Genomic DNA, 12,177 nt, shown 5'->3' with positions numbered 1-12,177 from the left:
GAAACAGTTAAACAATTCACAGTGAATATTTTCATTCATACCCACGTAAAAATAGGAAATAATTTTAAAAAACAGAAAAATAACTTTCAACTTATTCACAACAATAATTTGAATTTAAATTATATCTTCAACACTTCCCCTCAAGTTCATGAATATAATCATGCCCAACTTGTTAATGACTTCTTCAAACACCTTTCTTGAAACAACCTTTGTTAATATATCAGCAAGTTGATCTTCAGATCGAACATGTGGAGTTTGAATTACTTGATTATCTAGCTTTTCCTTAATAAAATGTCTATACACTTCAACATGTTTGGTTCTATCATGTTGAACCGGGTTATGTGCAATTTCTACCGCAGCCTTGTTGTCACAGAAAAGGTTCATCGGTTATTCATATTTGATTCCCAAATCAGTTAGGACGCTTTTAATCTATAGTAATTCACAAATGCCATATTGCCTTCTACAAAGGTAAAATACCCTGAAGTTGATTGTTGTAGTTTAATCTCCAGCCCAGTCTGAATCTCTGTATCCTTCTATGCAAGCTCTATCATTTTGTGAACCTTTGAGGTATCTAATGCATGAACCTACTTACAATGCTCACAGAATAGGCAATGTCAGGTCTAGTGTGAGATAAATAAATTAACTTTCCTACTAACCTCTGGTACCTATGCTTGTTCGTCTCAATCTGGTCTGGATATACAGCAAGAGAATGATTCATTTCAATTGGAGTATCGGCTGGCTTGCAAGCCAACATTCCAGTCTCAGATAGAAGGTCTAGAATATATTTTCTTTGAGATAGAAAAATACCTTTTTCAGATCTTGCAATTTCTATGCCAAGAAAATATTTTAGTTGTCCCTGATCCTTCATTTCAAATTCAGCAACCAGTTTCTTCTCAAGTAATTTCATTTCTTCCACATCATATCATCTACATAGACAATAAGTATGACCACTTTTCCTTTGTTATGCTTTATAAACAAGGTATGGTCTGAATTACTTTGTTTATACCCAAACTTCTTCATTGCTAACGTAAGTCTTCCAAACCATGCCCTGGGTGATTGTTTAAGGTCATATAAAGCCTTTTTTAATTTGCAGACTACACTTTCTTTCGAACTCCATGTAGACCTCCTCTTCTAAATCACCATTCAAGAAGGCATTCTTTACATCAAATTGTTTCAGGGGCCAATCTCTATTAGCTGCTATGGAAAATAGGATTCAGATTGTGTTGAGTTTAGCCACTGGAGCAAACGTATCTTGATAGTCTACCCCATATTTTTGTGTGTATCCCTTTGCCACGAGTCTTGCCTTGTATTTATCAATACTTCCATCTGCTTTTAACTTTCACAGTGTATACCCATTTGCACCCAATTGTCTTTTTTCCACTTGGTAAAGAAGTTAGTTTCCAAGTTTCATTTTTCTGAAGTGCTTCCATCTCTATGTTCATTGCTGGCTTCCATCTAGGATCTTCTAATGCTTCCTGCACACTGTTAGGAATAGATATAGTGGATAATTGATCAACCATTAGAGCATATGATTCAGATAATCTATGAGCTGGTTCATAAACTGGTTTTGGTATACCTTTATTTTGGGGTATACCTTTATTTTGTCGTTCTGATATTCTGATTTGTGTATTGTGAGTGTTAGAAGAAGTTGGGATGGAAGAGTTTATAATAGGGACATAAGTTACCTCAGTAGTAGGTTCGGGATGTGTTTCAGAACTGTCCACATCATGTGATTCTGGTATGTAAGGTAGACTTGGTGCCTTATTTTGTGAAGAATGACTTGCATTGACAAGATATGTACTTGGAAGATCGGTGGAGACTTAAGGAGAGAAGGATTTGGTGGAGAAAGATCGTTGGTTCAGTTCGAAGAGACAAGTTTCATCGGATCCATAGTAGAATGTGCGGAGAGCATTTGATGGGCAGATTCAAGGCAGATAAACCGTTGCATCAACGGGGGCTCATGGAGTCAATAAGCCAACTTTTCACCCGTTTATTCTCAGTAACCCAGTTATCATAGGTGTGCGCCAGTGAGATACCCGATTTGTTTCGAGCACCAATACGCATGTCCATTAACTGGACCAAAGAGGTAGTTTGAGCGGGGACCAAAGGGGGTAGTTTGAGTCATCAAGAATAACAGTGATGGGAAAAGAAGAATTATCTTGCTGAATGATAATATTGGAAGATGGGGCAGAGGTGGAAGAAGGATTGGCCATGACGAAATTGGGAATTTAGGAATTGGAAAGAGTACGGAGATGAAATAAAAAACACCAGATACCATGTTAAACAATTCACAGAAAATAAAATACTATACTTTCATTCATACCTTTTTCCAAAAAATGACGTACAATTATACAAACATTGTACCTAAAAATAGAAAACAACTTTCAACTTATTCACAACAATAATTTAAATCTAAATTATATCTTCAATAGAAACAAATGCTATGATTTATAATTTAGAACAGAAAAACTTGGTCAGGGCTATGATTTATAATTTAGAACAGAAAAACTTGGTCAGTGTGATTACAAAGCAATTAGTAGAAAAAGGTGATTGATTAAAGGATGTTTTATTCTTTTGGAAAATACATGTGAGATGAAATAAAAAAAAATAATGGGTGAGAAGATGAAAAAGGTAGTGATCATCCCCAACTACCCATATGATAATGCAATATTCCACAACGAGTAATATATAAAAGTTATACATGTCCCTAGTTAAGACCAAACTGACTCAACCTAAGGATTTTAATCAGTTTGCCCTTTTGTTCTTTCTCTGATAAGTATGCAAGATATCCCACTAAACATTGTCCAAGATTTTCCTTCATCACCAAACACTGTAAGATGGTCCCACAAAAAAGAGTTTGGTTAAAGCATTTTACATTACATAGTTACATGTGAATTCACCAGAAATAAAGATCAAAAACTGATTAAGCACTTTTTGGGAATTTTCTTTTTCCAAGCATTGGACCCACATGATGACACAATCACTTCAATTTTAAATGTCCCATTATTCAGATTGACGTGGCAGAAACTTGACGGTAGCGCTAGCACCGTTGAATCTCTCTGACCCCACTTCCTTCACTCTCTTATTTTCCTTACTTTTCTCCATTCATACCACTTCTGTCATCTTTAAACCTTTTTGTTAACATTTTTTAAGATAAGAATGTTAAATTCTCTTCAATGTTATAAGTAGTTACGAAAAAACATAGAGAATCTTCTTTTAGACGACAATTTAGTATTGCATGATGTTGTAAAATAATACAATTCTATTACAGTGTGTGTTCTGATTTTAAAATATGCAACCATTGGAGCCATGCTACTCTTGTTGTTGTTGATGGTATGTGTTCCTTTGATTTAGATAATTTTTAGCTTTTTCTTATCAATCTGCATTAAAGGGTTCCAATAAGGTTAAAGATAGAAAAAGCTCCCATCAAATCAGTTGTGTTGTGTGTATTCCTAGGTCTCGTGCACTTGAAAATTGAAAGCTATTGTACCAAACACATATTCAATATAGAATTTACTGAAAATGGATTCGTAGATAAAAGATACACTTATTACTTTCATAATATTTGTTTTAAAATTTATATTTAAAATTATATGTAATTAATTAATGGGCTTTGTGCTTGTAGTCTGTCAAAAATTAAGCTCTTCAGTTTATTAAAATCTATCCTTTGGGTTTCTTCTGCATAAAATTATAATATGTAGTTAGTGTAAGTCCAGTATCGCAAAATTATATTTTGTACTTTTAATGAAATGCACATATTTTAATGCAACTCTTTTATAAACTTTTTTAAAATCAACTTTACTTCAATGGTAATTCAAATATGGCAATAAGCTTGGCAATGCTGTCGCTTTAACACAGGTGATTGCTTTTAACCTTTTTTATTTCCTTTCAAAACGTAACAAATTACGGGTTATATGTTTTAAGCATCACAATGAACATACTTTTCTAAGTGTTCTTTGAAGAAGAAAAAAAGCAGGGATTCAAACAGAGAAAGAATGGTTGTAAGTCCCAAAAAGAGAGGGAGAAATTCTACCAAGAGTGGCTTTTGAGACTCTTGGATAATAATTTTGTACTTTCAACATTTTCTTATACGGTCAATGTTGAATATACTCACTCATGAATATACTTTGAAAACTGAAACGTACTTTGATGAAATTGGAGGCACAACACCCTGCTTTTGGTATAGATTTAAGCCAAGTTAAATCATTACCTTACCTGGTTTTATAATCCATTTTTCAACTAGGATGCAAATTAAGGAATAAGCCCTTGGGAAGAACCCAAAACACATGAAATGGAAAACATAAAATAACGGTAAATTAATTGAATTGGCAGGAAGTAAACTATAGTTTGTAGGTGTGAACGTAAACTGGTTGGAGTGGTGGGCCACTTTACTTTGGAATTTTTGGTGCACTTGAGACAAGTAATCTCATTCTCAAACTTTCGGTGTGCTAAATTTTGGACTTTTGGTTCCCTTATCAAATGCTATAAATAGCACACCATCAGTGACTCATGCTTTTACTCTACATTCTCTCATCTTCCTCATCTCAAAGAACTCACACATCCATCACCACTTTCTATTAGTGGGTCGCATCTTCACTCAATTTCAGTGTTATTCTGAATTTGTTCATTCCTTTTGGAAACTTGGGGACAAGTTCCCATTCTAGTTCTCATTTTTGCTTTGCAAACTTAATTGGGTGTAAACTAGTTGAGTCGCAGTTATTTTATAACTTCTTGATACTAAGTTAATTTCATTCATTTTGTTCCAGCTTTCAGGGTTTTGAAACTTAAGGGTGGTGGTGGGGTTGGAGGGGAATAGGTGCCATAAGAGATTTCTAATTTCTTCAAGACGATGATCCTTGCATTTAATGGATGCACTCTGTGGAAGTGTCACTTGACATTTGATAAAAAATCTGTTGTAGACAAAAGCTTCTATTTCTGGATCTTCCAAATCTTTAATAGATATAGTCTTGGCACCTAGCAATAATTATGTCCTAATCCTTCCAAAAGATCCTGGAAACTACTTTTTTTTTTTTTAATCTCTTGCTATATAGCTTTGGTTACTTTTTCTTCATCAGCTTCACAATTTTTTGTGACTCTTTCTTTCAATATGGGAGGGGCAACACTTCCACCAGGATTTCGTTTCCATCCAACTGATGAGGAACTAGTGGGATACTACCTTAAAAGAAAAGTAGAGGGGCTTGAAATTGAGCTTGAAGTTATCCCTGTGATCGATTTTTACAAATTCGATCCCTGGGAGTTGCCGGGTAATCTTCGATTTCACATTTCATAATTTTATCAGCACCCTTACTATACTATGCAGAGACGTAAAAAAGAAACCTTTCTGATGCAAGTTTAACATAGTAAATGGACCAGACCAGTGTGAAACGCAACTTTATGAACACCACAAAGAAAGCGAGTGACTGTTTTGTCTGTTTTTCTTTTCTTCACTTTTTCTTTAGCGGTTAATCATTTTGAGCTGTAAAACTAAAAGCTGTTCGATACGATTTCTTCAGTAAAAACAAAAAAAAATAAAAAAAAATCATGGTTTTAGTCGATTTATTTGTTGCATTTTATTTTTTCTCATAAGGAAATGTGAGAAGGCTAACTCGTATCAGGTGTGTAATGCAGAGAAGTCTTTCCTTCCAAAACGGGATATGGAATGGTTTTTCTTTTGTCCACGGGATCGCAAGTACCCAAATGGATCAAGAACAAATAGAGCTACCAAAGCTGGGTATTGGAAAGCCACCGGAAAAGACAGAAAGGTGGTGTGCCAGTCTGATCCATCCAATGTTACTGGGTACCGCAAGACCTTGGTTTTCTATGCTGGGAGGGCCCCTTTAGGAGATAGAACTGATTGGGTCATGCATGAGTATCGCCTCTGTGATGATCTTGGCCAACCCACACCTTCTTTCCAGGTACAATCACACTCATGCCATATTTTGGATCAATTTCTGTTTTAACATTGGTTAAAAACATCTTATGTACTTCAACTTTTATAAAGCTTTTATCTCAAAATAAAAATTGAGGTGTACAAGTTAATTTTAACTTGTAAAAGAATTTTGATTCTTCTTTATTCTTTATTATCTTCTTCTATAAAGGGTTGGCTTTAATTTGCTAGGGTAATACTGAAAGACTTCAGCTAGCTTGTTTGTGGTCATTGTAGGGTGGTTTTGCCTTGTGCCGGGTTATTAAGAAGAATGAGAAAGCAAGTGCTACGAAAGGAGAAAACAAGGGCAAAAGGGCTGGAAGCAGTTCCATTAATGGGAGTGACACCTCAGTGAGATTCTCTGGTGAGCCATTCAGCAATTCTGGTGATTCTTCCTCTCATGCAAGCCAACTGAATAATGAGAGTCGTTATTCAAGCCCAATTACTTCTCCATACAATGTGGCTCCAATGGGAGAGATTAACCAAGCTTCTCTGGAAACCAATCCTTCAAACTTCTGGATCTCCCCGGACATGATTCTTGATTCTTCAAAGGTATATAGCTAAGTAGGAACAAAGAAAGAAAGTTGAGATTGAATAAGTAGTTTATGGAGAAGTTGCTGACTTTTTCCTTCACTAACTGCAGGACTACCCTCAATTACAGCATGCTGTATCTGAATATTTTCCACGGTATAACCTACCAAGTATGGGGACACAATGGCAATCAGTGGAACATTCAGAAACTCCATCTAGTTTCTCCTACTCAAACGTCAATGGAGAAGTTGAATTTGCTGATACTCTCAGTCAAATTGGCGGCATGTCACCTTACTCAAGAGAATGGAATTCCATGGACTTCTATGGAAATGGAGATGTCCCTTATGAAGATTATGATCAAATTAACTCAATCTCATATCCATGATCCTTTTAAAATCTAAAAGCAAAAGGAAGACCATTCTCTCACTTTTCTTGCAACGCACGGTGTCAAATTGTGATCAAGGACTAATTTAAAGGCCAACAAGTGGAGATAAGAGCTGGTGATTTGAAGTTGCAGGAAGGCAATTCAAGGGTTGTCATAACTCCTTGTGGGGATTAGTTAACTGTAGTTTTACTTGGTGTGGCATTATAAGGAATCTGAGACAACGCTTTTTAATGTATGTCTTGGAGTGATAAATAATGAGTAGAATCACCTTGTTGTGTAGCAAGCAGAAATTATTTTCTGCTTAAGTGGTATTGATTATGTTTATCATTTACACCGTTATGTAGGATCCCCAGGCAACATCACTTTTATCCATATTGCCGGAGTTGGTTTACATTCAGCCATCTGTATGTGTGGTTCTATAAAATAAAGTTATATAATGGGAAAACTTCATACAAATGCTGTCAAGACTCAAACTCCTCCTCCTATCATCTAGTGCTTATGTTATGATTGTCTTCACTCAAGGCTTCCTTGCATGTTGATATTTTCGTATATGTTCAACAAGCTATAAGAATATTGAGGGATAGATTATATTTGTCACATTTCTCTACTATGTCAAAGTTTCTATACAGTAATATTACGGTTTTATAATAGTTTGTATACCAAATAAAGAATGATGCAGACCCTTAATTTTGAAAAACTGAAAGTAGAAGACAAAGCTAAAAGAAATTAGATTATGCATGTGAATAACAGGACTCTTTGGTTTAGCTTTCAGTCAACTCAGCCGCCACATATGGTGGTCATTTAATTTTTGTTTTTTCCTATAAAAACAAAGGTAAAATGAAATTCTACATTTAGAATTGACATGACATTTCACCGTACAGTTGTTTTGATTAGCATCCAAGATACGGCTGGCTTGTCCTTTTTGCCTTAGTGGGTGATGATAGGTGTTAATGACCTTTTAATGGATTCTATGTCAATGAATCAGCAGCTTTAATCAAAGAATATTTTATTGCAATACTTTGTGAAGTAAGGAAGAATTATGTCAACCCATTATTTGGTGGTAATTGAGAAATTCTACCATCCTTACCACTTAAGCAGTGGGGTGTGTTAAGGATTTGCTTTTAGGTTCTGCAATCCACCACTTAAGTGTTGGGTTAATTGTGATGACTGTTCAGTGCAGCTTTTGGCTTTTTCTCCACTCAATCAGAAGCCACCGCCTCTGTAAAGACACATGCTATCCAAACGTTCAAATAACTATTCACCAATATGATAGTCACTTCAATAATTCAACTATAAGAAGAGTTGTAGAGCAATGACTAGACTTACTATCATTATTTTCAATCATTCATACCTTCTCAAATATCATTTAGCATATTTTAAAAGCTTAAACAACTAACCACTAAAATTGCTAGCTAATGAGGTGGGGGCGAAGTTTGTGCTAAAGAACAGTCAGGCATAATTGGTTTACTGAAGGGTGGACCTAATTGCAGTCATTCCTAACATCTTTAGTTGGAAATTTTTGAGGGTTTGCTGTTTTGATTGTAGCCTTGAAAACAATGGTTGAATCTAAGGTTAATGAGAAATATGATTTAAACAAAACTTATTAAATCCTTATCTTGCAAAAACAGTTAGGATGTTGGGGTGGATTAACCTCCAACAACTGTTTTCTTGACAAAATCTGTATCAACCCATATTAACGATGGAATTGTAAATAGAAGTAGTATTATGATGATGTTTCTTGAGCTTTGCATAACTAACTGCTGGGCTACACCATTTGTATGTTTCTTTACTAACTCCACTCTTTAGTTTGGATTTTGGGAGAGTATATAACAGCAGCTCCAAGTTCCAAAGAATAGGTTACATTACTGAACACTTTTTTCACCACCATCTTGCAGTTCATCTCAAGAGTGATATTTGTATATTGATATTCAACCAGCCCCTGTATAGCTTTTAGAAGCCCCATTGCTGCACCTTCCAATACCGCAATTCAAGGTTTCCACGAAGCCACAATACATTGACTCTATTTTAAAATGTCTGTTTCATGAAAAGCTCTTTGTGTAACGATTAAGAAATTTATTGAATACTCGTTGTTCACAGAGTTTCCCATGTATAAAAAAATACCAAGGTGATTACACTGTCATGTTTCCAATACATCTTTTCTGACACAGACGGAAGCACAACAAAGGATACTTTATAAGAATATAACTCTTAAGATTTCTTTTTAGTGCTTTTAGTTATGTTCTATCACTATTAAAATTTTATTAGCCCCAATGACAAAGCTTGTTCACCAAACCCCTCCTTCTATTTGTCAATAACAACACAGTTGTAACAATTTCGAGAATGATAAGATTAGGCTGTGATCTCGACCTGAGGAACACTTGTTAATTCTAAAATATTATAAATTATCTTATGGTTATCCTTTACCATCATGACTACTTTGTTATTCTTTCTAGTAAGCAAAACTACTTAAAATAACGATTAAAATGTTAGATATTAACCTTATAAATTAACAGATAAAATGACTAATATTTTGTGGAAGTACAGAAGTAAACATGACACACATATATGCCTTCTTCTGAAGTAAGCATAATGTTCTCTCAGCATCTTCTCATTCTCAAGCGAAAATGCATGTCAGCAATGTAAGTTTTTCAGGAACACTTTCATAAAGGGACAACAATTCCCAAACTCTTCAAACACAAAACGACCTCTATAATCTGATAAAGATTGTGACAGATTCTGGCCACCAACATATAGTTAATTCTTAAAGTACTAATGTGACTTTTTCCTCGCTAATTAAGCATTGCTTTAATGTGATCGTTTAAGAAATAAATAATCCTTCAACCATTATTCTCCACTGGGAGTTGAAAACGAAATGAGTGAAAAGCATCCTCAGTGGAAGTTAATTTATACAGCAGGTATTGGTACTTTATTATTTCTTGGTGAATCCTTGTAGTGGAAGATGAGATCAAAGACCCAAGTGGTTACGTATTCATTCATGCACAAAATATTACAATAAACAGACATTGACTCATTATAGACGTGTACAGCACAAAATATAGTATTATAGTATAGTGTTACTTACCCTCTTTATGAAGTTCTAGTATAAGCTTGCAATTTGAGGACTACAAAAGACTTCCACTTCTTGAAGGGTTGCCCTTGACTCATCACCAAATATAGACTCCTTCCCATCCTCTCTTTTGGCATAAGACAATCCCAATCTAGACTTTGCTTGTCTCAAGTCACCAATGCCAGAATTGGTATCAGGCCCAGAAAAGCCCCCCATAACTGGAGCCAATGGGGGCCCTATGAGAAGCCCATCTGCCCCAAATTGTGGGCCACCACGTGCATAATCAAACAGGGCTGCACCACTTCCACCAACTTTGGGCAAAATAATGGGCTTAGTTTCATTGTCTACCCAGTAAAATAGGAAGGCATCAAATGTATCATAGTAGTCATCTGTGCTTCTATACCCTTCAGGGTTAAATGCACCAAACTTGAAAGACTTGTTTGTGTAGCCGATTATCACGCATGGCCCCTTGAAGTCACAACATTCGTGGAAATTTGTTGCACTGAACCCATCAATGGAAGCCCTATAGCAGCATTTTAGCTCCTTCCCTGATAAAAATTATGTCAAATATATATTGAGTTCATGGATCATTGTAACAGTATATAGAAATAGTAATATGATTCTCTGTGTTGTTCAGTAATTAGGCAGATAGAAAAAGGGATCGTAGTAGTACCTCTCAAAAATGTTTTGTCCACCAGAGAAGTTGAGAAAGTGAGATCAATATCATAGTATTTAGTCTGAGGTTTGTCATTAACATTCTTCTTACCTATGTTCCAACCAAACAAGCCATTTGTGCTTGTCTTCCAACCCTGGAGTGATGGTGAGTTAGGAATGCAATATGCCATCCACAGATCCCCAACTAAGCACTATCTCTTCTCTCTTCCTCTTTTGAACCACAATTCAACATCTTATCCATATTTCCTCACAAAATATCTTCTACCCCTTTTTTACCCTATGTTTTTGGAATAAAATCTCTCACTGCCTCTCATTTGCATCGACCCATTTCTACACAAATCTTGGCTCAAATGTATATGACAGTGAAAAATCATATCCCTAATATTTCATCCCTTTTACCTTGTAGACTATGTCTAAAGTTTTGTTTCAGCTTAAAATTAATTTTGGAAAATTATTAATTTAGAGAGAATTCTTCATCAGTGCCTTTTTTAGCCCTTTTGTCATGGGTACGTTTACATAGTGACTAAAGGCTTCAATCGCGTTCAAATAAATGTACAAAAATTAATGTGTGTGTTTAAATTCAAGAAAAACGGAGAGGGAATGGATGATATCGGAATTGGCTTGACTAGTTATATGGGAAGAAGAAGTTAGTATCTTATACAACTATTAAAAAAAGAAGTACAAAAATATAAAAATTTAGACTTTGAGATTGGATTGGTATTATGCAGTCCAAACTCAAAGAAAGCGGCAAAAAGCAATGGGCAGCTTCGCAAATCTGTTTTCAGTGATTGTCTTTCTCTTTTTCCACAAATTAAAATCACGTTCAGAGAAGATTTTTGACGTTCCAAGTCAGAAATGAAGAAGCGAAGATGGATTGGAGTTATGTTGCAACTTATATTCAAACACACACCAAAGTCTTGAAAAATAGCCTGCATGTCAAAGTCTGCATTTTCTCACCTCCATTTTTCATCTTTCACTCTGCTACCTAACACCGTGTGCTCATAATATTTGTTGTTAGATATTATCAGAATGATTTTATGTTTTTACCATATGATAAATCTTATACTCTTATATTATGAGTACTAGAAAACATAATTTTGTGCTCATTAAAAATTTAAAGAATAATAAAAAAAATATCAGAGTTCACAGAATCGGTATTAAAAAAAAAAAAAAAAATCTGTTCTTATACGTGATAAATGATCAAATTTTGGAAGATTGAATTAACGATTTTTGAAATAAGGTAGTGAAAACTCTTAGATAGAAGGATGAGAAATATGAGGAAAATGAGTCTTACACTTGTGTCAGGATTTATCCATGTCCATGCTTATCAATTTGAAAAGATAAAGTTAAAATCAAGTTATAATAGACCATCGTGTTACAAACCAAATTAATATTTTATAACTATGATTATATGATAGGATGGCCCTAATTTAGTTAATATTTATGTTTTTTATGTTATTTATAATTATAATTGTTTGGTAAATATGTTTCTAATATCATTTTCTTTAATTATTAAGAGAGAGTCACCCTTAATTAAGTTATAAGTATTGTTTTGAATGTAATCATTTTTTATTAAACACGATTGTTATATGA

General features: G+C 34.7%; 2 protein-coding genes across 2 annotated transcripts; one reads left to right on the top strand and one right to left on the bottom strand.

The window, feature by feature from the left end:
• Positions 1-4,319: 4,319 nt before the first annotated feature.
• Positions 4,320-7,298, top strand: LOC106769063 (NAC domain-containing protein 71). Its single transcript, XM_014654524.2, has 4 exons — positions 4,320-5,264; positions 5,629-5,915; positions 6,164-6,478; positions 6,570-7,298. Exons 1-4 carry the CDS (start codon positions 5,108-5,110, stop codon positions 6,840-6,842), a joined length of 1,032 nt encoding a protein of 343 aa, XP_014510010.1. The 5' UTR covers positions 4,320-5,107; the 3' UTR covers positions 6,843-7,298.
• Positions 7,299-9,745: 2,447 nt separating this feature from the next.
• LOC106769065 lies at positions 9,746-11,004 on the bottom strand. Its single transcript, XM_014654525.2, has 2 exons — positions 10,583-11,004; positions 9,746-10,457 (listed from the first exon to the last, which is right to left on the bottom strand). The coding sequence occupies exons 1-2, from the start codon at positions 10,752-10,754 to the stop codon at positions 9,940-9,942; spliced, it is 690 nt and encodes a 229-aa protein (XP_014510011.1). The 5' UTR covers positions 10,755-11,004; the 3' UTR covers positions 9,746-9,939.
• Between the last annotated feature and the right edge of the window lie 1,173 nt (positions 11,005-12,177).

This window comes from Vigna radiata, chromosome 7, assembly GCF_000741045.1.
Source record: "Vigna radiata var. radiata cultivar VC1973A chromosome 7, Vradiata_ver6, whole genome shotgun sequence".
NCBI lineage: Eukaryota > Viridiplantae > Streptophyta > Magnoliopsida > Fabales > Fabaceae > Vigna > Vigna radiata.
Note: the sequence above shows the minus strand (reverse complement) of the source record. Positions and strands in the feature narration are given on the sequence as shown.

Bases quoted from the DNA above. Each gene is read 5' to 3' on its own strand.
- LOC106769063 (XM_014654524.2), top strand. From the start codon at position 5,108: ATGGGAGGGGCAACACTTCCACCAGGATTTCGTTTCCATCCAACTGAT. The intron at 5,265-5,628 runs GTAATCTTCGAT...TGTGTAATGCAG, and splicing joins CGATCCCTGGGAGTTGCCGG to AGAAGTCTTTCCTTCCAAAA. The intron at 5,916-6,163 runs GTACAATCACAC...TGGTCATTGTAG, and splicing joins AACCCACACCTTCTTTCCAG to GGTGGTTTTGCCTTGTGCCG.
- LOC106769065 (XM_014654525.2), bottom strand. From the start codon at position 10,754: ATGGCATATTGCATTCCTAACTCACCATCACTCCAGGGTTGGAAGACA. The intron at 10,458-10,582 runs GTACTACTACGA...AATTTTTATCAG, and splicing joins GGACAAAACATTTTTGAGAG to GGAAGGAGCTAAAATGCTGC.